The 24,843-nt window shown below is 43.9% G+C and overlaps 1 protein-coding gene and 1 pseudogene across 3 annotated transcripts in view; both read right to left on the bottom strand.

Annotated features, from left to right (window-relative positions):
• Positions 1-24,843, bottom strand: part of LOC126418442 (prolactin-releasing peptide receptor-like) — a 981,871-nt gene that overhangs the window by 321,465 nt on the left and 635,563 nt on the right. For 2 of the 3 annotated variants that reach the window (XM_050085202.1, XM_050085205.1), the window contains exon 5: positions 24,607-24,725. In XM_050085202.1, the coding sequence (XP_049941159.1) occupies positions 24,607-24,725 (119 nt within the window). Of the gene's footprint in view, positions 1-24,606; positions 24,814-24,843 lie in introns of all 3 variants that reach the window. The other variant, XM_050085203.1, reaches the window with a different exon arrangement.
• Positions 23,340-23,457, bottom strand: LOC126419968 (5S ribosomal RNA; annotated as a pseudogene).

Here is a 24,843-nt window from a genome sequence, read left to right as displayed (position 1 = left end):
TATAATAAAAGCACCTACTCTTTTGTTTTAAAATATAAGACTAGTTACACCCATGGCAAAAGCTATGTATGTAAAATATGCTGTACAACATATAAAAATTTTACTAAATTGACATTGATTATTATAAAAACTATTAGATCGATAAGTTCTAAAAAAATTTAATCAGCGGTCCCATGAGTTATTCAGACATACATAATGTGGAACGTACTCTTGGCTGCTACCCTACTGCTATAAAGAATATTGCTATGAAAACTACAGTTAAAGTAAGACGATTCTACAACATCCAACATAGATGCAAGTGTGATATAGGCGACTCGGTATAATCGATATATACCACAACTCCAAGGACTTTCACATCTTTGATGTAACTGACACTGTAATAGTATTAAGGTTGCCCATAGAGGGCACAACTATTACAAATCGTAGTTTACTGTTTTATCTAAAATATAAATAAGCTGTACACATACTAACTACCTGTTAATCAGACATTTTAAATGAATCAATTTTATGTTATTAGTGTATTTCCTACTTTTATACTTTGACGATGGCATCATATTATGAACGCTGATTGGCAGTTGTGAAGTAGTGTGACAGGAAGTAGGCGGAGCCTCTGCATATTTAAGCTCGTGCTCAGCACACATAACCATCAGTTGACTCCGTAGCAGCTGAGGAGAGCTCCGCATACCATCCTAAGGGAGCCATGGGTATAATTAATTTTATTTTATCTTGTTAAATTTTGACGTCATTAGACACTTTCATTTTATTTAAAGATTGGTTTCTAGTATTTCCTAAAATTAATCCACAGATCTGATGATGGTTGTGTAAAAATAACCGAAACCGGTGACGTATGTCATTGAAACATAAATGGTGTGATCAAGACTGAACTTTAGTCAAAATATCAATCACTGTATTCCAAAAATGTTTACCAAAATTGTAAAAAAAGGTACTTTCAATTGCGTACGGCTGGATAGCAGGTAAAGTACTAAAATTTATACGTGTGGGGGCAAAACAGTCATTCTATACTGAGAAGTGTAGTCCGCGTTATGATGCAGTTACAACCGTGCAAGAAACTTCCGATAGCAAATTATGTGACGTGTTTGTGAGAAGACTGTCAGCCGCAGAAAAAATGTTAACACAATGGAGTGGATGAATATTAAGGGGGTAAGATTTATCGCAATATCTGGATCTGTACCCATACCGAATATAAGTGCAGATATTTTTATATGCTATACGTTAATGTGCAGAGAAATTAGTATGTTGTTTGTTATTCCTCTGTGTCAAACATTCTTCCCACAAACATGTCACAAACTCTGCGAACTGACGTCCGGTGCTCGACTGTAACTGCAACACTAAGTGGACCACTATTGACTACTGTTTTGAGTCCAGTACCCACAGCTCAACAGCTGACTTGGTGCCCAGGGGAAAATGAGCTTTAATGGCTTGCACTTGCTACATATACTTGGAGGTACTAACCAACGTAAAAAGAACTATTTGTAAGGCTATAGTTATTAATCTGCAAATGACGACAGTACTAAGACAATATTGTTCAGTACACCGTTCTCGGCCGGGCAACGGCCTTGCAGCAGATGATACACCGGTTCGCATGAGATCACCGAAGTTAAGCGCTGTCGGATGTGGTCGGCACTTGGATGGGTGACCATCCAAGCCGTCATGCGCTGTTGCCATTTTTCGGGATGCCCCCAGCCTCGTGATGCCAATTGAGGACCTACTCGAATACCATCATAACGACCGGGAGAGCGGTGTGCTGACCAGGGTCCCTCTTATACGCATCCTCCGCTGAGGATGTCACGGCGGTCGGATGGTCTTGGTAGGCCACCCGTGGTCTGTAGACCGAGTGCTTTTTTACCGTTCTAGGCCACCAGTAGAATTATGTGCGTTTATATGCAATCCACCATATACACTGAAGAGAAGAAGTGGTACACCTGCCTAATATCGTGCAGGGCCCCCAAAAGCACCCGGTAGTGCCGCGATACGACGTGACATGGACTCGACTGATGTCTGAAGTAGTGCTGGAGGGAACTGACACCATAAGTCCTGCAGGGCAGTCCATACACCCGTAAGAGTCGAATGGGTGGAAATCTCTTCTCCACAGCACGTTGCAAGGCATCCCAGATATGCTCAATAATGTTCATGTAGTGGGAGTTTGATGGCCAGCGGAAGTGTTTAAACTCAGAACAGTGTTCCTGGAGCCACTCTGGAGCAATTCTGGACGTGTGGGGTGTCGCATTGTTGTGCTGGAATTGCCATAGTCCGTCGGAATGCAAATTGGACATGAATGGATGCAGATGATCAGCCAGAATGCTTACGCAAGTGTCGCCTGTCCGAGTAGTATCTAGACGTATCAGGTGTCCCATGTCACTCCAACTGCACACGCCCCACACCATTACTGAGCCTCCACCACCTTGATGAGTCTCCTGCTGACATGCAGGGTCCATGTATATGAAGATGATGTAGGGAGCCCTGCTATGCCGATCCTGACGTACTCAGCTGGACCTGGGTTCAAATGCAGCTACTAATCACTGACTTTGGGGATGGGTGGCGTTTACGAGTCATCGCGGAAAAGTATGGCATAGCGTTGGTGACCGACGTCTGTCTGTTGTCAGGCAGCTGTTTGACAAACTGCAGATGCTTCCTGGTAGCTTGTCAACATCTCACGTCATCGGCACGTGGATGTGTAATGGCACAAAAGCGGATTGCTTCTGCCACTGGGGTGTTGATCACAGCCGCTGTTGTTCCGGATATGGCACTTGCACTGTCTATGGTTTAAGCTGTTACGACTCCTTCCTTCTATGGAAAAAAACAGCTCCATTTTCTGAAACAAGGACACTGGTTAATTTAGAATTATTTACACGTCACATTTCCACCTCCGCTCACTGTTTCCATTTCTCCTTTGCATTATTTACACCTTCTGCCTGACTTCATTACCACTTTGACCTACACAGAGGTGTCGGTTCATAATTTATTTTATCATTCGTCGAATGTTTACTTGTTAGTAAGCAGATTTTGACTTCACTGTGTGGAAGGGGCCAGGTAACGAGATGGCTTCGCAGCCCTACAAATTATTTTTTCTTATCTATTCCTCCTCATATCATACTCTACAGTATTTCACTAACAACGTACTACTTATTAGTATTTAATAAGGCTAAATACTATCCTAACCTGAACAAAACTGACCTATCCAAACAGAACAGTACGTGCACTGCCCTATTGTTTGGCGATATTGAGCTGTGTGAACTATGCGGTTTGCACACCATCCTTTTGTTCCATATTCTTATATCATAGCAACTCGGAAAAGTTATTTACAACAGTAGCAGATGCATGATACCCTTGCTGTAATCGCGTTTCCAAGTCATCGTGCCTGGGGAATCTATCTGATCTCTGATAATACTCCTGTCCTTCTTTATCAATTCTTTAGTAATTCCTGTCGCCCTGAGAAACTTATCTAATGACGCCACTTCGATTGGTCTACGTTACCACTCATCCAGCTCTAGAAACGGTGCCATCCCACAAATACTGCACAATAACCTATAAGTATTCCTTAATTCTTCCTAGACTACATGCGATATATATGTCCCACCCGTGTCGGATACAAAAAAAAGAATCTTTATTTCTTTTTCTTCTGCATTTCCACTGAAATCTGATAAACTTACTCACTATGTCACTTCTTTCGCTAGGTCGGCTCTTTCTGATGGATGTACGGCAATCATGAACATTCCTTGTCGAGGCACTTGAAGTGGTTAAGTTGATGATGTTATGTCTTATTACCATCTCTCACACGCGTAATATTTTAGCGTTTTCTCTGCCTTTTGATGTGAAGACAGTAAAAGCTAACAAAACAATGCCGTTGCGTCTCTTTATCATTGTTCTAATTTGTACGAGTTGCACCACGGATTAAACCTATCTTAACGAATTAAGCAGTGCCTATTAACTAGTTTCCCTGAGTGTTACATTTTTCCAGATTACATCTTCCAATATTCATGACAGCCCTAACATTAAATTCTACATGATACCTCTCTTCAACTACTAATATACATGGTACACCTATCTTCCTGCCTCATGCTAGAAGTTTATACAATTTCTGTTCACAATTAAAATCCTTATGCCAATCTTAGTTTATCGTTACGAAATTGCCGAAGATTTCAGGGTACACAAGGTCTCCCATGTCTGATCCAGGCATACAATCTGCGTTGGCTGGTGTAAAGCCATTTTCGTCGACATACCCAACAAACTACGCCACGTGACTCGGCATGGAGCGGGGTACCCAGATAAATTGCACTGCATGCATGTTACTGGGGTTAACGGTTACGCTTTCGATCCCATACTATTGTACTACAACGGTACATAACCCCGACTCGCAGGAAAATTTTCACCGGTGTGATTCCCTGCATTCCTTGATTTGACCAAATCAAGGAATGCAGGGAATCACACCGGTGAACATTAAAGTTCAGGCTGCTACTTTTCATATTTTGCTGTCTCAGAAGTAGTGAGTTCAAATTTAACAAGCATTTCTAAAAATATTTAACGCCTGCATTGCATTTGCATAAAAACATTAAAATATGATGATTAGCTAGATTCGGCTGTAAGTAACAACCATCTTCAGAACATGCTCATATTGAATGCAGGATTGAACGCAAACTGGATGTACCAGTCGTACTGATCATCCCGTGACATGAATTTGTGTAGGACTTAACGTCAATAAGGAATTTGGTGCTCACAGCAGTAATAAATCTGAGCTTGACTGCACACCATACTCATATAAGACACAAGCTGGATAAACTCGTTGCACCAACGGAAATCACATCAATCATTAACTTGCAATTTTATTGTATACACGCGACTATCACACATTGTAGGACTTACATTACTTGATCAGAGGATGGGAAATCAGAAGATGTAGTAAGAGAAACATCACAAGATGTGCTTTTGGGATCATGAAGTATGTGAAGGAGATGAGGGTGTATTTAAAAAAAGAAAGAAGAAGTTCAAGAACTGCTTAAAACTGGGTGTAAAATTTTGCAGAGTTGTTATGGAATGCCCTAATCTAATGTATTGTGATCTCCCGAAAACTATTGTAGCTGTGTAACTTACAAAATAATTAATAACGAATATCTTAATTTGGCGTTATTTTACATCTCATAAACCGCGTTTACATCCAGTACGATATAAGTAAGCCCATTCAGTGATATAAAAGACAGGTTTGTGCTTGTTCATTAAAAACATGTATGTGACTGACATCGCCTAGTACACTTAATTTATTGTATAATGTCTGCATGTTGGGTAACTGGCGAACAAGCAGAGCTGTGAAACTCGTGGTAGAATGCAAGGACACAAGAAGCTCACACATTCCTTCGGACAATAGGATGGCACAGCCGCTTCCTGCGCTAATCTCGGGAGCCGCCCGTGAGCTGGACCACCTGCAAAACGGGAACGCTATCCGGCCGGCAGGCGTGAGAAGGCGGCCTGGTCGGCCGAAAACACATGGCAGCAGGTATTCGTGTACTTTCCTACGGACAAGGAAAGAACTTCCAGAAAATTCGATCAGGATTCTACACTGCCTTTGATCGGCGTTCAGAAACGAGCGCCTTCCGGAAAAATGATTCGCCACCCAAATTTAAGGGGGACAAAAGACTATCAGCAGCGAAAGGAGGAGAGAAGAAAAAGAGAGTTGTTGGGCGGTCGTGGAGCTGGAGAGTCGTCCTGGAGGTCCACGGCAGTCGACGGACGTCTTCGGCTGTAATTTTGGTGAAGTACAATTTTACTATATCTCGCTGAGGCGAGAAGTTCTGTGGTTATAGCTTCTGATCATCACTGTGATCTTGTTTATGCACCGGCGTGTAGGAAAGTGAATCTACGTTGGTGAATCACGTTTTCCACTCCGTTCTGCACTGAGGTTTCACACTGCTCATTGAGATAGTAGTTCCTTCTTGCTATTTAGTACAACGGGGGAAGTCAGTTACTCCGCGCCTAATCAAAGATCGCGAGTACAATATACTGCAGAACCAGACAGTTTAAGGGCCAGTATTAATACAGGGAGAACCTGAGATTTGTAATCGTTATTTAGTTACTTTAAACTGTGTTTATGATGAATAAATGTGTTAAAATCACGGCATTTACCCTTTAGTAGATAGTATTTTCCTGTACCATTTAATCTTGTCTCTTGTGTACATATTATAACTTAAATTCCTTAAGAGGGGGACTGGATTTTGTTGGCTTATCCTGTCATTCTGTCGTATCCACAGGCTAAAATTAGGAAACGGGTAGGTTATCACATGACAATTCTGAAGTGGGCAGCAGTCATTCACCTCACAGAACACTTCAAAATGAGTTCAATAACACAGCTGCGTGCCCCAGAAAACAGCAAGACATTAAATACACTTCATTTGACGATTAACAAATACTCATTAACATTACGCCACTCCTGTTTGAACTGCAGTGTCCCAAAGAAACAGGCGCTTAATCTGAAAGAACATTTTTTTATATGTTTAAATTACAACATTAAGGAATTCAACATCTTTCCCCTTTCTAGGCAAAGGCTGAGCCAGAAACACAGAATGCCATAAAAACAGTTTCGCTGTGAAATGTTACAGGACACCTGGAAGCAGTAACAGACAAGGCGTCGGCACCCACAAATAACACAGGCTAAGAGTCAGGCTGGGAGCACATCCTACGAGAGCTTGTTCACACTATGCTCACCACAAACTGTAGACATTCCGCCCCAATATCCGCTTGCGGTGGCTGCCAGAAGGACGAAGCAACCAACAGGCCCACGCCGTGCTTCTCACACAGGCACCTCGATTTGAACAAACATCTAGGCCAACACCAACTCCGGACTCCCCTCTCACTGCGAGGCTTGGCACAGTTTATACGAAATGCCTTCCCAGCAACCAGTAACCGCCGCAGGAGTTTCACGATTAGCAAACAACCCCAGCGTAACAGACATCACACATGTTCTTACGCCAGAGCCACAACTCCGCCAGTCTCACTGGCCGCCCCAAAACCGACTGCCTCTCGCCGTCCCGCGTGCCCCAGCCGAAAACGCAAAGATGCTCATGCCCGGGGACACGCCAAAGATAATAAGCCGATCGCTGATGATCGACCAGCGATCTGACTCACATTCACATAGTTAATGACAATAAAGCACTCCTGCTGGGGGTCGTATAAGTGTCAGAGCGACTTCAGTAACGTTAAAAATCCAATGCGCGAATTATCACTTGCACGTACTCATGGCAAGTCTCCGTCATCAGTGGCCAGTAGAAGAAGTGGAGGTATGTTAGAGTACATTGAGATAAAAACTAAAATTGTTTGAAAGTGCTTATATTTATATGAACTTTTTTCTCTTGACGACAAGTTGTTTAACATGTTCGTACCCCTATCCCCCCCCTATTTATAGTAACTGACAATACGAGAAGTGTACATAAGAACTTATGTTCTTTGAAACTTGTTTTCACATATCACTGAACATTTTCGCCGTTCGAGGGCCCGGCCAGATGAACGGGCAGGAAACAGTCTGGTCCTTGGTATCTTCCCGTAATCGAGGAGCCCCCGGGGTCGTGCACAAGGAGCTGACGTTGCCTTTTTCCAGTGCTGCTGCAGCCATACTGGCTTGCTGTTTGGTCTCGATTGAAGTAACACGGAATAGTCGATACGTGATCAGATTACAGCAGCCGTAGCCTCGCTTTGCTGTTCTCAGCTTTCGCCAAGAGGCACTTTCCTGTGGTAACGACCACGGACCTGCGAACGTACCAGTACCGTCTATTTATCTGCTCGCCATTTTCACTAACATTGCTCCAATATCGGAGTAAACAGTTTCGATTTAAACACTGTATCTATTCTAGTTATCTTTGTATACAGGTTGTACTCCGGTTTTCAATAACTGAGTATTCTTTTTGTGATTTCAGCAACTTTCGCTTTGTCATATAATTCTTCATTGCATTGTTGATTCTTGTGATCTTCTGTCCGAAGACTCGTTGGATGCAGCTGTCCACGCTAATCTATCCTGTGCAAAACTCTGCATCTCTGCGTGTGTTCTGCAAACTACATCGATTTCAACCTGTTTACCGTATTTAAACCTTGGCCTCTATAATTTTACCCCATGCAACTCCTTCCATTACCAAAGCGACAATTCCTTGATCCCTCAGGATGTGTCCTATCAAGTAATCGCTCGTTCCTGTCAAGTTATGCCATAAATTTCGTTTTCCCCAATGTGATCCAGTAATGCATCATTTGTTATTCTATCTATCAGCATTCTCCTACAGTACCACATTTAAAAAATTCTACTCTCCTTTTATCAAAACTGCTTACCGTCCACGTCTCACTTTTGTACAAGGCTAAACGTCAGACAAATACATTCAGAAAACCCAAATTCCTCTTTTTCAGAAACGCTTTTCGCGTTACAGCCAGTCTACATTTTATATGTTCTAAATTTCCTTTACCTAACGTCTATGATCACAAAATTTTTTGTCAACAGATTACCGGTTTCGGTCTATAATGACCATCTTTAGATCTGTATATATGGTTCTCGGGCGAGACGACGGATGTCATAGTGAAAATTCCACAATATTTCATCAGCGCAACTGGCCGACATCTTCAAGTGCGACGAACACACTGCTAAGGCATGTTTGTTTTTTTCTTTATTGTGATTTTAATACCCGTATAAAAACAGGTAGGCTGGCAGCAGCACAATACGCCGCTCTTCAGCCAAAGATATTACAATGATAAAACAGAGAACACACGTGAGTTGGAACAAAACGGTGGGGAGAAAACAGTAGACACATGAACATAAAAAAACATGAAGCCGTTCACACCCGATGACAATCCACACTACATACTGTTGACACAACGCACAAACACTGAAGATGTCGATGGCACTGGTGAACGATGGAGTGCGACGGTGAACACTGCAGACTAAACATGACGACACACACGAGACACTAATGGAGATGATCTCCAGCGCGTGAATGTCCACGTAGCATGTGCGAGTCCGGGGACCTGCCAAGAGGGGAAGAAGGGTGAGGGGGGGAGAGGGGAGAACACAATGGCTGAGGAGATGGGAGGAGGAGTAGAAGGACAGGGGAGGGGAAGCCTGGGGGAGGAGTGGGGAGAAATGGAGGAGGGTGGGAAGGGGGGACAGAAGGGAGGGAAGGTGCCCAAAGGAGCAAACACAGGAAGAGGGAGGGAGGATCAAAGTTGGTAGGAGGTGTAGATGGAGGGGAGGAGGGCATCATCAGGTAGGGGGAGCTGGCGGAAGCCACCTTGGGAGAGGGTAAGAAGGGTGGAGAGATGGAGACCGGGTGGGATGTGGGAATACAGGCGTGGCAGCAGGCGGGGGTGGGAGAGGATGGGGGAGACAAGCGGGTGAGGAGGATCGAGTTTTCGGGACGTGTACAGGATCCACATCCGTTCAAGGAAAAGGAGGAGGTGGGGGAACGGAATGAGGTTGTACAGGATTCGCATGGGGGAGGGGAGACTGATGCGATAGGCGAGGCGGAGAGCATGGCGTTCAAGGATCTGAAGGGATTTGTAAAAGGTAGGGGGGCAGAGATCCAGGCAGGATGGGCGTAACAGAGGATAGGGCGGACGAGGGATTTATAGGTGTGGAGGATGGTGGCGGGGTCCAGACCCTACGTACGGCCGGAAAGGAGCTTGGCTTGGATTGTCTGGAGATAGGGGGTCCAGGAGAGGCGACGGTCGAGGGTGACGCCAAGGTACTTAAGGGTGGGGGTGAGGGCGATAGGACGGCCATAGATGGTGAGATAGAAAGGAGGGGGTGGTTTTGCCTACAATGATCGCCTGGGTTTTGGTGCTAAGGCATGACTAGAGCCCCCAGGCTCTAGGCAAGTCTTAGGCAAGAAGTGCACATGCGGAGGCGGCAAGTTCGATGGTCAATAGCGACGATATCAACCGATAGCTGGAAGGACAGCAACACGACCTGCAAGACGAAGAACCAAAGACTTCAGTGCACACGCAGAGGCTGCCGCTGCTGCTCTGCGCTGACAAGTTGTTTGTTGCCACTTCCCGCTAATGGTTTTAGTAATTCTTATGGAATGTTATCGATCTCTTCTATCTTATTTGATCACAAGTAGTCCAAAGCTCCCTTAAATTCTGACTGTAATACTGGATCCCTATCTCTTCTAAATCTACTTCTGTTTCTTGTTCTATCATATCAGACAAATCTTCCCCCTCACAGAGGCATGTACTCTTTCCACCTATCCGCTCTCTACTTTGCTTTTAACAATGATATTCCGGTTTCAGTCTTAATGGTACCACCCCTGCTTTTAATTTCCCCAAAGGTTGCTTTGACTTTCCTATAAGCTGAGCCTCTCCTTCCGACTATCATTTCTTTATTTCTTCAAATTTTTCATGCAACAATTTCGTCTTAACTTCTCAGAACCTCCTACTTATGTCATTTCTCAGCGACTTTTATTTCTGTATTCGCTGTTTTTAGCACTTGAAAATCGGATAATGTTGTCCCGAAAAATGTTTAGTCACACGATTGACAACTGGGCTGAACGTCCGCAATAATGTTCGAGCAATCGAGGACCTGATTAACAGCGCGGACAGTGCTTAGCAGATGCGCTTTCAAATAGACAGTGCTCATACCATCCTTTGAGATCGTCTGCAGTATCGGAAATTGTACGTGGGCTGGGGTCCACTATCACTGTCGCCCGCTTACGAAGTCACAAGGTTTGTGGCGCCTCAGGACCTGTTTGGACATTACCCCAAGGAAAAAAAAATATTTCCTTGCCACATAATTACGGGTGATGACACACTGTTCCTAAATTTCGCAACTGTAGCAAGAGAGCACCTAAGACATGGAAACACGCCTTCCCGCTTCCGCGGAAGAAATGCAAAGTAATGGCATCAGCAGGGGTCACGGCCATCTTCTCTTCGACTGCGCAGGAGTTATGTTCACAGATGTAATGGTAAAGAACACAACCATTAATTCCTATTCGCATTGTGGAACAATGAACTAACTGCGCGACGCCATAGAGAACAAGAAGCGTAGAAATTAGGAAAAGACACTGCTCTCTTGCAAGCCAGTGCAACACCCCCCACGGCTCGCACAACAAAATCTTATCCACGTTTTCGATGGGAGGTTTGGAATCGTGCACCATACAGCCCTGATCTTGCATCATTCTATTTCCATAGGTCCACAAATTTCAGATCTCAAATTCTTACCCAATAAAAAAGCGACAGCAAAAATAAATAGTTGAACTTTACCGTGCATCTACAATCCACCGAACCTTCAGTAAGTTGTTTGAAATAGAAAAACTTTAATTGTGGAGGTGTACTACAATAACTAACAGCCGTCCAAATGTAGATACAGTGATCAAATAACACAAAAAACAACAATAGTTACCATACAAAATACAAGAAAAAAGAACGGACCTGATAGGCGGCTCAAGGGCGAGTAATCCAAATCCGAAATATTCCTAATCTGAAACACAAAGAAACAAACCTCTATCTAGCCAACACACAGTACAATAACGATTACGTCAGGTTGGTGACAGCTTAACAAGTGATCAGTAACTGTAATTAGAACTTATTCTTATATCTGTTCCCGGAGCGCGTAACAAGAATTTCAGCAGTACAACCTTTAAAATAATTATCTGAACAGCAAAGAGTTCAAGCTAACAAAATTCATGGTCTAGTTCCAATTCAACGAAGATGCTAATGAGAAACTGCTCTAGATTACTAGCGTAAAGCTTCTTTCGGACGAGGAGACAAGCCGGACTTTAGAAACAAGAAAGTGCTCAAAGAATTTATACTGGCGCGAAGATTAATGTCTGAAAGCAAGACAGCGCATAAAACAACAACCTTAAGAACGCAGACCAAGAATTGTACATCAGTCCATACGCACAGAAAATTTCAAGGTACGCTAATAGCGATCTACACTACTGGCCATTAAAATTGCTACACCACGAATATGACGTGCTACAGACGCGAAATTTAACCGACAGGAAGAAGGTGTTGTGATATGCAAATGATTAGCTTTTCAGAGCATTCACACAAGGTTGACGCCCGTGGCGACACCTACAACGTGATGACATGAGGAAAGTTTCCAGCCGATTTCTCATGCACAAACAGCAGTTGACCGGGGTTGCCTGGTGAAACGTTGTTGTGATGCCTCGTGTAAGGAGGAGAAATGCGTACCATCACGTTTCCGACTTTGATGAAGGTGGGATTGTAGCCTATCGCGACTGCGGTTTATCTTAGCGCGACATTGCTGCTCGCGTTGGTCGAGATCCAATGACTGCTGGCAGAATATGGAATCAGTGGGATCAGGAGGGTAATACGGAACGCCGTGCTGTATCCCAACGACCTCGTATGACTAGCAGTCGAGATGACAGGCATTTTATCCGCACGGCTGTAACGGATCGTGCAGCCACGTCTCGATCCCTGAGTCAACAGATGGGGACGTTTGCAAGACAACAACCATCTGCATGAACAGTTTGACGACGTTTGCAGCGCCTGCGATGGTGTACTCAACGACGGACCTGGGTGCACGAATGGCAAAACGTCATTTTTTCGGATGAATCCAGGTTCTGTTTACAGCATCATGTTGGTCGCATCAGTGTTTGGCGACATCGCGGTGAACGCACATTGGAAGCGTGTATTCGTCATCGCCATACTGGCGTATGACCCGGAGTGATGTCCGCAGCTCGTGGTCGTGCGGTAGTGATCTCGTTTCCTGCGCCTGTGTTCCCGGGTTCGATTCCCGGCGGGGTCAGGGGTTTTTTCTGCCTCGTGATGACTGGATGTTGTGTTATGTCCTTAGGTTAGTTAGGTTTAAGTGGTTCTAAGTTCTAGGGGCTGATGACCATATATGTTAAGTCTCATAGTGCTCAGAGCCGTTTGAACCATTTTGAACCAGGAGTGATGGTATGGGGTGCCACTGGTTACACGTCTCGGTCACCCCTTGTCCGCATTGGCACTATGAACAGTGGACGTTACATTTCAGATGTGTTACGACCCGTGGCTCTACCCTACATACGATCTCTGCGAAACCCTACATTTCAGCAGGATAATGCACGGCCGCATGTTGCAGGTCCTGTACGGGCCTTTCTGGATACAGAAAATGTTCGCCTGCTGCCCTGGCCCGCACATTCTCCAGATCTCTCAATAATTGAAACCGTCTGGTCAATGGTGGCCGAGCAACTGGCTCGTCACAATACGCCAGTCACTACTCTTGATGAACCGTGGTATCGTGCTGAAGCTGCATAGGCAGCCGTACCTGTACACGCCATCCAAGCTCTGTTTGACTCAATGCCCACCGATCGAGGTGGCGCAGTGGTTGGCACACTAGACTCGCATTCGGGAGGACGACGGTTCAATCCCGCGTCCGGCCATCCTGATTTAGGTTTTCCGTGATTTCCCTAAATTTCTCCAGGCAAATGCCGGGATGGTTCCTTTGATAGGGCGCGGCCGACTCCCTTCCCCGTCCTTCCCTAATCCGATGGGACCGATGACCTCACTGTTAGGTCTCTTCCCACAAACAAGCCAACCAACTAACTGAATGCCCAGGCGTATCAAGGCCATTATTACGGTCAGAGGTGGTTGTTCTGGGTTCTGATTCCTCAGGATCTATGCACCCAAATTGCGTCAAAATGTAATCACATGTCGGTTCTAGTATAATATATTTGTCCAATAAATGCCAGTTTATCATCTGCATTTCTTCATGGTGTAGCAATTTTAATGGCCAGTAGTGTAATAGTGGAACTCTTAGCGCTCCAAATCAAGAACAAACAGACGTCACACGCTTAACACGGCGTCATCAATGCACCAGATAATAAATACTATTTTAAGATAAGTACTCCGGCGGCAAGCCGATATCCAAGCAGAGTGACATACTAATCTCTGTACAACAAGCCGGTTCCGAAACGGAGTAATCACAAGAGTAACACAAAGTTAACTCAGTCGGCGACTCGAACACGGAACAAGATAAATCCTCTTTTGCCAGGGTGTATTCTTCCTGGTGGGAACGCTTGCTGTTTACAAAGTAATTCAGTGCCCAGTGCTTCACCTTTTCCACTAACAAGCCTTGAAGCCACAACATAGCTCCAACCTTAGTAACATCATCTCTCGTTGAACGGAGGAAACTTAGACATAAGCAAAATCAAGTTACACAACTGTAAATCGCAACCTGCAACTTAAATTTGCCAAAAGCAGATACGAAGTAGAGAGCGCCTTAGTCTCGTTTGGCCAGCTAATATGCAACAGTATTAGTAACATAATTTCAAACTGAAACCTGCGTCGGTCGCGCCGTTTCAACAGGAGACGCCAATCTCACACAAGCATGAGCTTTCTGCCAGTCGTACAATAAAACAACCACAAAGTGTATACATAAAGCCGGTTTATAAACAGGAAAATCACAGCTACGCAGCCGGTCGCTGCTCAACTCCCGATGCTCAGTAGAATAAAGGTTTAACAACTGTGGTATAAATTTCGAAACAATTTACTAATGACATACGACCGCAAACAACTTTAAATAAGACACTGACTCAAGGTACAGTAGGATCACGTGCAAAACCAGTAAAGTATGCAGTGACTCGCAATTTAAACATTCAGAGGCACAAAGGAGGTTCCCAAGACGGCTGGGGTAGTCGTGCGGTCTGAAACGCCTTGTCAGCGTTCACACGGTTCTCCCTGTCGGAGGTTCGAGCCCTCCTTCGAGCATGGGCGCATGTGTTGTCTTTAGTGTAAATTAGTTTAAGTTAGATTAAAAAGTGTGTAAGCTTAGGCACCGATTACCTCAGCAGTTTGGTCCCATAGGACTTACCACAAATTTCCATATTTTCCAACTTGCCACACAATTTACTCAAGCCACAGGACCTCGAACAAATACGAATAACGTACAGCAGAATTACCGTTTAAACAGAAAAAGTACTCATTAGCTAGTTCTCCTACGTTCGTGCCTCAGAGAATGAGCACAAATTCAAGAAACGACCGAGATTTAGCACTTCCTAACCAAAAACCAAAAACGAAAAGTTCTCGCTTAAAATGATAAATCCGCCCCCTCCAGATTGCTCCAGTAGATGTAGCCACACGGTGTGAGTGCTTCGATACCCACTAGTTCCTGCTTCCAACGGTTGCCGCCAACGACGATATCCAACCTTCTTCCAGCGGAGTGCCACCGCGAGCACCGATACCGGCCGAGTACAGGAGTCCTCGTGGCGTCAACACTTCTCTCCCACGGGAGCAACGACCCGTCTACCCAAGAGCATTCACTTCTTAAACACACCTACCCAACGGCTTTCCTGCCTTCAGCAGGTGCCGCGGCTCCGTCAGAGATCAGCACACGACCAACACGGAGTCGATAACATGCCTAGTGCCATTTACAATGGTGTGCACGGCACAGTATTACCAAACCCAACAGCTGCCACCCTCATACTCTTTCTGCTGCCATATCACAGTCTAGATGGTGAAAACCAGTTAGTAACGTGCTGGGAATCTTCCTTCTAGGCACCGTGTTAATGAAACTCGCGCTCAACAAGCATTGAAAAGTATAAGCATCTTACAAGACATGGTGCTTCAGGCATTTCAGGAATTATCATTTTCAGAAGGACAACAAAATGTGGGAAGTTCATTGGCAGATACTGCGTTCACATGTGCGGCACGAATAAACGTAATATTTTCCTATCATCGGATCTCGTTACACATCTCTTCATGGTAAATTAGCATTGGTTCAGTGATGCGAGACATAAAAACACTATGCCTCGAAATCGCGTCCTCGAAAGGAATGTGTTGCTTGGCAATTTGCAGCTTATATTGCTGAAGAAAAGTATTCAGTGAGAAACACTGAGAACAACTTAAAAATTTTACATCTAGCAGAAAAAGGGGCCACTATGAATATTTTAGAAGAAATAGGAATACACACACACACAAATAGCACCCCAGACTATATCCTTAATGAACAAATCGAGTTAGCTAACACCCCTATCCTGAAAAGTTTCCAAAAATTATTTTCCACCCTCCAAAGCAAATAATATTCCTACACCTATCTGCAGATGAAGCAGCAAATTTATATGTTGCTTCAATTCTCATGATGTTAAATGTAAATAAATAATGTACTGTCTTACATACAAAGTAATCACAAGGAAAAAATCTATCTTTGACATGAAACATCTTTATAATTAATGTAACAGTATACGCTCTAAAACTCACAAAATCAATGTCTCTCTGTACTAGTGTAAAAGGTGTTTCAGTTGCATAAGTGAATATATGATTTTTTCCAAACATGGGACATCTTTATAATGCTACGATATATCATAGCATCTTTGACACTGATATGTTTGTAAGCACTTTGTATGTACCAAAACATGTGGTGCATGTTAGAAATCTATTACGTGTTCAGTGAGAAAAATTTACGTGTGCAACAATAAGAATGCAGTGGGAATGTATCCACATCTGTTGGACGAAAACTATGAAAACGAACACTCCAAACCGACACTTCACATAAGTCACATCCAATGCAAATCTGTAACGCAACCTTCTGTGTGGTGTGCTTATAAATATGTATTATTTATATTTTAGGACAATTAATCTGTAAAAAAAGGCACCACATTTTCTAATGAAAGCATGAAAATTGTCTGAAAATGAATCGTAATGATTCGAAACCGGTAACGGTACCTTTTGAATAAAGGAATTGAAAGTAAATTTGTAGCCGGTTGCTGTCTCAACACCACCAACATTTGTCTTCAAATAACAGCCCGGTCTCCAACCACGTCATCATATGACAAAATTGCACACAGTAGACAATCTTTTGAATTGGAATCCACGTCTTGAAACATAACGTTTTCGTCCTGCAACCATTTGAAGACCTACTGGTAACGGGACCACTTTTACAAGTAATGGATTATGCGTGACCCAGTACATCACTTGTTCCATACGTTAATAGCCAAAGAAATCGCCCGTATACTTGTTGACGGGTTCTCTTCAACGAGATGCAGTAATGTCTCTTCCAATTCGGGTGTACAGCGTCTCCTTGGAGCATCACAGTCACACCTGCTGCTGCTGACGGTGAAGGTACCCTTTCTCCAAGCCGATGAGTAATTGTGGCGAAAGGCGTATGAGATGGAGTCGTAAGTTGTGGAGAACAGTCTTGATATAGGCGACGAGCAGCTCCTGCATTACTTTGAGCTTCACCATTCAGAAGCTCTACAAACGTGTACTCAACCATGTTGCTCTAACACTCACAGACACGGGAATGAGGGTCAGACCAGGTCGGAAAGGTAGGATAGTCGTCAAATGAACTCAGCTGATCCGATGTAATCACTCCCTACCATGACTACCCTGTTGCCTATCTACCCAGCACACGTGTTTCCAAGAACATATCCGGAAATAGGTTCCTATTCACAGTGTGATGTTCTCTCTCCCCTCTACATGTTCTATAAGTCTGTAACGGGAATTTCCGAACACCCTGTAAAAACAAATTTTCATTGGGCAGTACTGTTGATAGCCTTTCAGTTACGTACTACTTATGAATCAGAGGAATGAGATCAGAATATAGCATTGTTTAAATCGCACATTTAAGTTGGTGTACAGGGAGATTCCATGAGATGCATAACACGTCACGTTCATTACGATTTGAACCAAATTATTAACAACTGTATTGGTTCACCTTGCAACGCGAAGTGTAACGTAAATGTTTCTTGAATATGATTTGAAGCTCCGTATTGGAAACAAGAGTCCATGACAATGCAGGTAATTTCGTACATTAATTTTAACTTGTGTAACAGGAATCATCGTGCACCGGGAGAAAATTATCAACCAGCACTCACTATTTAATGCACGTTTGTTTCTTTGCTCAAACAGTAACCGCCTTCAAGCATATGCACCTGTCTTCAAATTGCTCCATCCACATATTAAGCAGACCAGTTGCTAGCACTATGGCGACTACTATTGTGCTGGCGCTATCGTGTGAAAAGTACCAAACACTTAAGTGAAATCATACATTATAGACAAGGCCACGAAATTTCTGGAATGAAATGTCGTGGAATACAGCGAAAATTCACGAGTTAAAAACCGGAATACGCAACAAATGCAAACGACATCGCCCTAACATGTAGTGTTGAATATACCCGCGCAAGTGCAAAAAATTCCGAGACTGAAATAATTAAAGATACAGAAACGTTAAAGGTGGTTTTAGTACTTCACGTGTTTTTCATAGTCTCCTCCCATTTGACTAAAATACAACCACTTGCAACCATGAGATAAGTCCGCCTTTGGAATGTTGGTCAACTCGCGCAACACGAGGGCTTGAATGTCGGCCATGCCGTCGAAGTGTGGTCCCTCCATGTGAATTTCTGCTCTTTGTCGTTCGATGGTAGGTTTGTATTCATAACACTAAGTCTCGTCACCGGTGATTATTTTTCCCAGAAAGAAATAGTCCGCTTTTCACATTTTAACCACGCCATGGTAGGCGTCGACGCATCGTTGTATTCGATCGGAAGGCAACGCATGCGGGACGAATTCTGTTCGCATTCCGGAGAACGTCTTGAATATTTTGTGTAGAGGCTTTCTCCATTTCGATTTATGACACAAAATAGTAGACACACTAGACTCTCACGTCCGCTACTTAAACACTGCCTGCTCACAAGTGATTAGTTCAACGTACGTTGTAGTTTACAGTTGATAGTTCATGGTGACACCATAGTTATTGCGTCGGCGTCGCTTATAATACGCAAATCCCAAAGTAGCGAGCATGGAGGACATGGATGGAGACTGTAGATACACTATGTGATAAAAAGCATTTGGACACCGCCAAAAACATACGTTTCTCATATTAGGTGCATTGTGCTGCCACCTACTGCCAGGTATTCCGTATCAGCGACCTCGGTAGTCATTAGACATCGTGAGACAGCAGAATGGGGCGCTCCGTGGAACTCAACGGACTTCGAACGTGGTCAAGTTATTGGGTGTCATTTGTGTCATACGTCTGCATGCGAGATTTCCACACTCCTAAACATCCATAGGTCCACTGTTTCCGATGTGATGAAGAGGTGGAAACGTGAAGGGACATATACAGCACAAAGCGTACAGGCTGATCTAGTTTGTTGACTGACAGAGACCGCCGATAGTTGGTCATTATGTGTAATAGGCAGACACCGATCCAGACCATCACACACGAAACTCCAAACTGCATCACTATCAAATACAAGTACTATGAGAGTTAGGTGGAAGGTGAGAAAACTTGTAATTCATGGTCGAGCGGCTGCTCATAAGCTACACATCACGCCGGTAAATGCCAAACGACGCCTCGTTTCGTGTAAGGGGCGTAAACATTGGACGACTGAACAGTGGAAAAACGTTGTGTGGAGTGACGAATCACATTACACAATGTGGCGATCCGATGACAGGGTGTGAGTATGGCGAATGCCTGGTGAACATCATCTGCCACCGTGTGTATTCCCAACACTAAAATTCAGAGGCGGTGGTCATGTTTAGAATGTAGGGGGCTAGCACCCCTTGTTGTTTCACGTGGCACTATCACATGTCTACATGTCTACATTTATGTTTTAAGCACCTTATTGCTTCCCACTGTTGAAGAGCAATTCGGGGACGGCGATTGCATCTTTCAACACGTTCGAGCACCTGTTCATAAGTGGTCACACGACAATAACATCCCTGTAATGGTCTGGCCTGCACAGAGTCCTGACCTGAATCCCATACAACACGTTTGGGAAGTTTTGGAACGCCGACTTCGTGCCAGGCCTCACCGACCAACAACCATACCTCTCCTCAGTGCAGCACTCCGTGAAAAATGGGCTGCCATTCCCCAAGAAACATTCCAGCACCTGACTGAAAGAATGCCTGCGAGAGTGGAAGCTGTCATCAAGGCTAAGGGTGGGCCAACACCATATTGAAGTCCAGCATTACCGATGGAGGGCGCCACGAACTTGTAAGTCACTTTCAGGTAGGTGTCCGAATACTTTTGATCACATAGTGTAGGTGGTGCTAGGTCAAAATTGTGTCGGCGGAGAGAGTCCGCGCAATTGCGATACACACGGTGTCTGGATGGCGCAGCGTTTAACGCAACTGATACCAGGTTAGAATCACGATCCAGCACACTTTTTCACTCGTCGCCTCTGATTCCAAATGAAGTCCCGATTCAGCTGACATCAGTAGTTTTTAGAAATTAAGAAATTCAGCCTTCAGTTGCAACGTAAAATTTTCTTTTTAGGTTACATATGTTTCGATGCCAATAATGGTATCTTCTTCAGAACAAAAATTTAATTATTTTGATGGCCAAACGTGGGTCATGTCACAAAATATAATTAATTTTTGTTGTAAAGAAGATACCATTATTGGAATCGAAACCTAGGTAAACTAATTCAATTTTACTTTACATCTGGAGGCTGAATTTCTTAATTCCTAAACAATTCACGGTTGCTGAAGCGCTGCACTATGTTAAAGATCAGTAATTTTTTTCTCTTTCCTTTCCTTTCTCGCCCCTCCGCCTCTTCCTTCTTCAATTTAGGTAGAAGTTGGAGTAATTGTTTTTGATCAGAGTAATGTCTTGTAGAAGGACAGGACACTGAGCGTTTTAAGACATAAGTATTTGGAGTTACAACTTATAGTAAAATATGAGGTGTGGTTTAAAAAGTGCCGTAACGGGCACGGCACGGTTTCATTTTCTTTGTGACAAACATGGGACCGGTGACACCGTCGAGCAGGTCACTGGAAGACGCAGGGGGCGCTGTTGTCCTCGCCTTGGATAAAGTGGACGGATATGCGTCGCCCGTGGGGCGTTCTTCCGCGAGAGATCGATTAGACGTCAACCAGCAGTGTCACACCGGGAGTCATTGTTTTGGTGCGAGGGTCTCTGTCTGATCTGTTGACTTGGGACATCACTGTGCCAATACGTCGGTGATGCGGCCATGGAATGTCCTTTGGTTCCACCTGTGACAGTTGAAGATTTTCGGATCGGTTCTTGTTCGAAGCAAGCTGATCAGAGGAGTTGCGTTGTGTCCGAACAGTACTCAGTTACAGGCCGATGTAACTATTATTAAATTATAATTCAAATTTTGTTTACAGCAGTTTGAAGAGAACCTCTAAATAGGGCTTGGGCGTTGGGAAAGTTACTGGGCGCAACATGTGTTGCAAATAACGTCCACGGTCGGCTATAGAAGTCTGAACCTGGTTACTTTTATTGGATAACACCTTCTGAAGATTTGATTATAGTATACTTCACCTGAACGTAATTATTTCGGTTTTTAACTCACAAAGCGTGCGTGGGCGATTGCCATGCGCTATAGATTTTGCTGCTCCCCAAAGGAAAAGGTCCGGTGAAGTGAGATGCAGTGAGCGAGGTGCCCTGGGAAATACCGCTTTCCCCAAACAACTCTTACAGAAGACGCGTAGTGTTGTTAGCTACGTGCACAGTTGACACAACGAGTAGTTTATTTCGTCTTCCATCAGCTGGCCAATGAAGCCATGTATCATTAAGCAATATTCACTGTTCATGGTTTCTTTAAAATTTAAAGTACCAATAACGCAGCGCACACACCAATTTTCTGCCCATGTAATGGCGACTGAATCACAGCACGAGGATTCTCCGTTGACGATAGTCGTGTAGTTTGTGTGTTAAGATGAGCAGAGAGGTGGAAACAGGCCTCGTCAGTATGGTAGGTGACATCAAGGACGTCACTGATATTCTTTTCAATAAGAAATATAAACCATTTGCAGCAGCGGATTCGTTTTCAATTCTTGCACTACTGTCACTTGTATGGGAACGATTTCAGTGTTTGCCTAAAGGTTTTATGCGCGGTTACAAGCCCGGTATCTTTTTCTTGTGCCAACTTCCACGGCGAGTTTGCTAGGCTCTCTTGCATGGAGTCAGTCACAGTTTTTGTGCCTTTAGTTTAGGTAGCCTTCCACTTCATTCGACGAACCGCATTACGATGAAGTACAGTTGTTCATGGGAATTTTTCTCTTGCACTAAATCCTGCCTTTATCACCGTGTCGAAACATATGTTCAACAAGAAAAAACAAAGGCTGCCTGGTTGAAAATATCATAATTTAAAATTAAATTGAACATGTCGTATTCAGGAGCTTTCATCAACTGATCCAAATAGCTAAATGTTACGCAACAGTAGAACTAATTAGAAAACAATCACGTACCTAATAGAAAAAACAGTTTTGCCAGTTTGTGATCTGACCATTTTGTTCCGAAAGCCCAATGTAGGCCTAATCTACATCCATAGTCCGTAGTCCAGTGCACAATGACTTTACGTACATAGTTAACAATCAGTGCTTCATTTTACTAGCAACTTCTGGATAATATGTAACTAAAAATAAAGCTGATCATTTCTTGTGTCATCGGCTTCTCGCTGAATAGCCGACTCTCAAAGTGGTTGGCGCTAAACAGTTTAGCTTTGTAAAGAGGGACTGAAATTAAGGCTTGGAGGATTGCGATGCACGTCGAATGTAGCGACTATGCGAGAAATGCATGGTATAAGTGAATTCGGAAAGTGAAATCTTATTTGTGAGTTGGTATCAATATTTACAACTACGTTTGAAAGTAAGAATGTTTTTTTGTATATATATTATAATAATTATTCGTAGCACAACACGCACAACACGTAATTCTTGTGGCGTACGCATTACCACGCCATAACAGTCAACACTTCTCAATTTTGTCTGATGCATTGTGGATACTAAAAAGTAGATATCGTCCCCATTAACTTAGGAACTAATTACTGCAGTACGAGAGAAAATTAGCCAGTTTTCAGTAGTTCCATCAAGGCCTTATAATAAAAGCAGCTGACTCCATACCTTCGTTCTACCTCTGTGCCTGTGTTGGTGTGCTGGTACGATCACATAAGTTAAAGATGTCAAGCCAGTGGGCATTTTTAGAAATTTTGTATTTCGCTTTCTTACGGAAGGACCCATTTATGCTCACATTACGACCTGTTACTACAGTACACGTGGCCGTTTGTGGTCATAGAGAGAAGGGAATGTAACACCCGCTCTGATGACTAACATATTCAGTCTCGATGGTGAAATTTTATGTCTGCATGGAAAACCGAAACATTAGAAATCAAGCTGTTGCTCTAGCCGAGTGAGATTACTTTTGTTGCCACGAAAGGCCTGATCCTTAAAACAGTAATGAAAAAAAGCACTCCGTCATCAGGCCACAAGTGGCCCATCAGGACCATCCGACCGCCGTGTCATCCTCAATGAGAATGCGGATAGGAGGGGCGTGTGGTAAGCAGCCCGCTCTCCCGCTCGTTACGATGGTTTTCTTTGACCGGAGACGTTGCTATTCGGTCGAGCAGCTCCTCAATTGGTATCACGAGGCTGAGGGCATCCCGAAAAGGCAACAGCGCACGGCGGCCTGGATGGTCACCCATCCAAGTGCCGGCCACGCCCGACAGCGCTTAACTTCGGCGATCTGACGGGAACCGGTGTATCCACTGCGGCAAGGCCGTTGCCCTAAGGCAGCAGTAGGTAACAGACATTTTGCAATAAGAAATTAACAATGCGCGAACACCAGATTTTATTATATACATATAAAAGTATACTCTTCAGCTACTTTTCTACACAATCGCCACTCAAATTGAGGCTTTTATCATACCGTGGCACAAGCTTTTCAGTACCGTTTCTGTAGAAATCTACAGCGTGCGATTGTATTTTGGGAACTCGCGAAGCACAAAATTTTGGGTAACCGAGCTTAACCGCCACAATGCCATGCACCTAACTCAGTGGAGTTTAGAGAAAATGTAGCAAAAGTTCCGTAATCGTTAAAGGACGATTTCTAAGAGTTTTGTCGTTGAGTTTCATCAGCAGTTCGTCTGTGATAAGGCTTGGCCTACTACTGCAGCTCTCTTCGTGAACATTGGTATGGGCATTTTTAAAATCAAGGCAGCGTCGCCTCACACGGCTTTAACTCATTATTCCTTTTCCGTACACATCGCAAAAGTCACGACAAATTTCGGTTGGTTTGTAGCTTTTTGCTAACAAAAACCTAATCAAAGAACGCACCCCACAAGTGGTGGGATTTTTTCTGCTGTAGCGCCTATTTTAACACATCACTGAAAGCCACGCAGTAGAGACACAGATCACACGCTTCCACATCTGGATACATACTTAGTACAGGAACTTTATAGTACCAAGATGGCAGCTGTAGCACCGCCAACACCGCGATGGAACAAAACGTCTGTTACGTTCTGCATAGCCCTATTATTATTACATATTCTGTACGTTGTGTTTTAAATCTTAGAGAGTTAATTTCCATTCTTATAGTGATTTTAGTCTGACAGTTTATTATTTAGCGAATTTAAACTTTCTCAGGGTAGTTTACAGTTCAAATACTGATTTCTTAGTACGTAGCAAATAACCTCAGCCAGCACAGATATACTATTTCTTTTTGTTTAATATTTAATAAGCCACTTTCGAATTATTGGAAAATACATTACGCAATCAAACAGGTCCTCTCACTTCCTCTGCCCGGTGCCCAATTTCAACTAACACCTCAGTCATACCAACCACATCGTAATTCTGAATGGTGAACTTTCGGCCACTGTCAACAAAACATTGAAGTGGCGTTTTCGTTAGTAGACTAGATGGCAGCAGTGGACTCACCGATCTTCTCGGTGACGATGGTGACCCTGAGGGCGGCGGCCATGGGGGCGGCGAGGGCGGCGCTGAGGCACCAGATAGCCGCGATGCTGAGCCGCGCGCGCAGTTTGGTGGGCCTCGCACTGCAACACCAACAGCGAAGACACCAACACTGGCGGCTCTGCCACTCCACAGCGAGCCTAGCGTCTCCCGCCCCGCCGCAAATCTCACCTACAGGGCGTTGGACAAAAATGTGAAACT

Source organism: Schistocerca serialis, chromosome 9 (assembly GCF_023864345.2).
Source record: "Schistocerca serialis cubense isolate TAMUIC-IGC-003099 chromosome 9, iqSchSeri2.2, whole genome shotgun sequence".
Lineage (NCBI taxonomy): Eukaryota > Metazoa > Arthropoda > Insecta > Orthoptera > Acrididae > Schistocerca > Schistocerca serialis.
The sequence above is the reverse complement of the archived record's forward strand: the minus strand, read 5'-3'. Positions and strand labels throughout refer to the sequence as shown.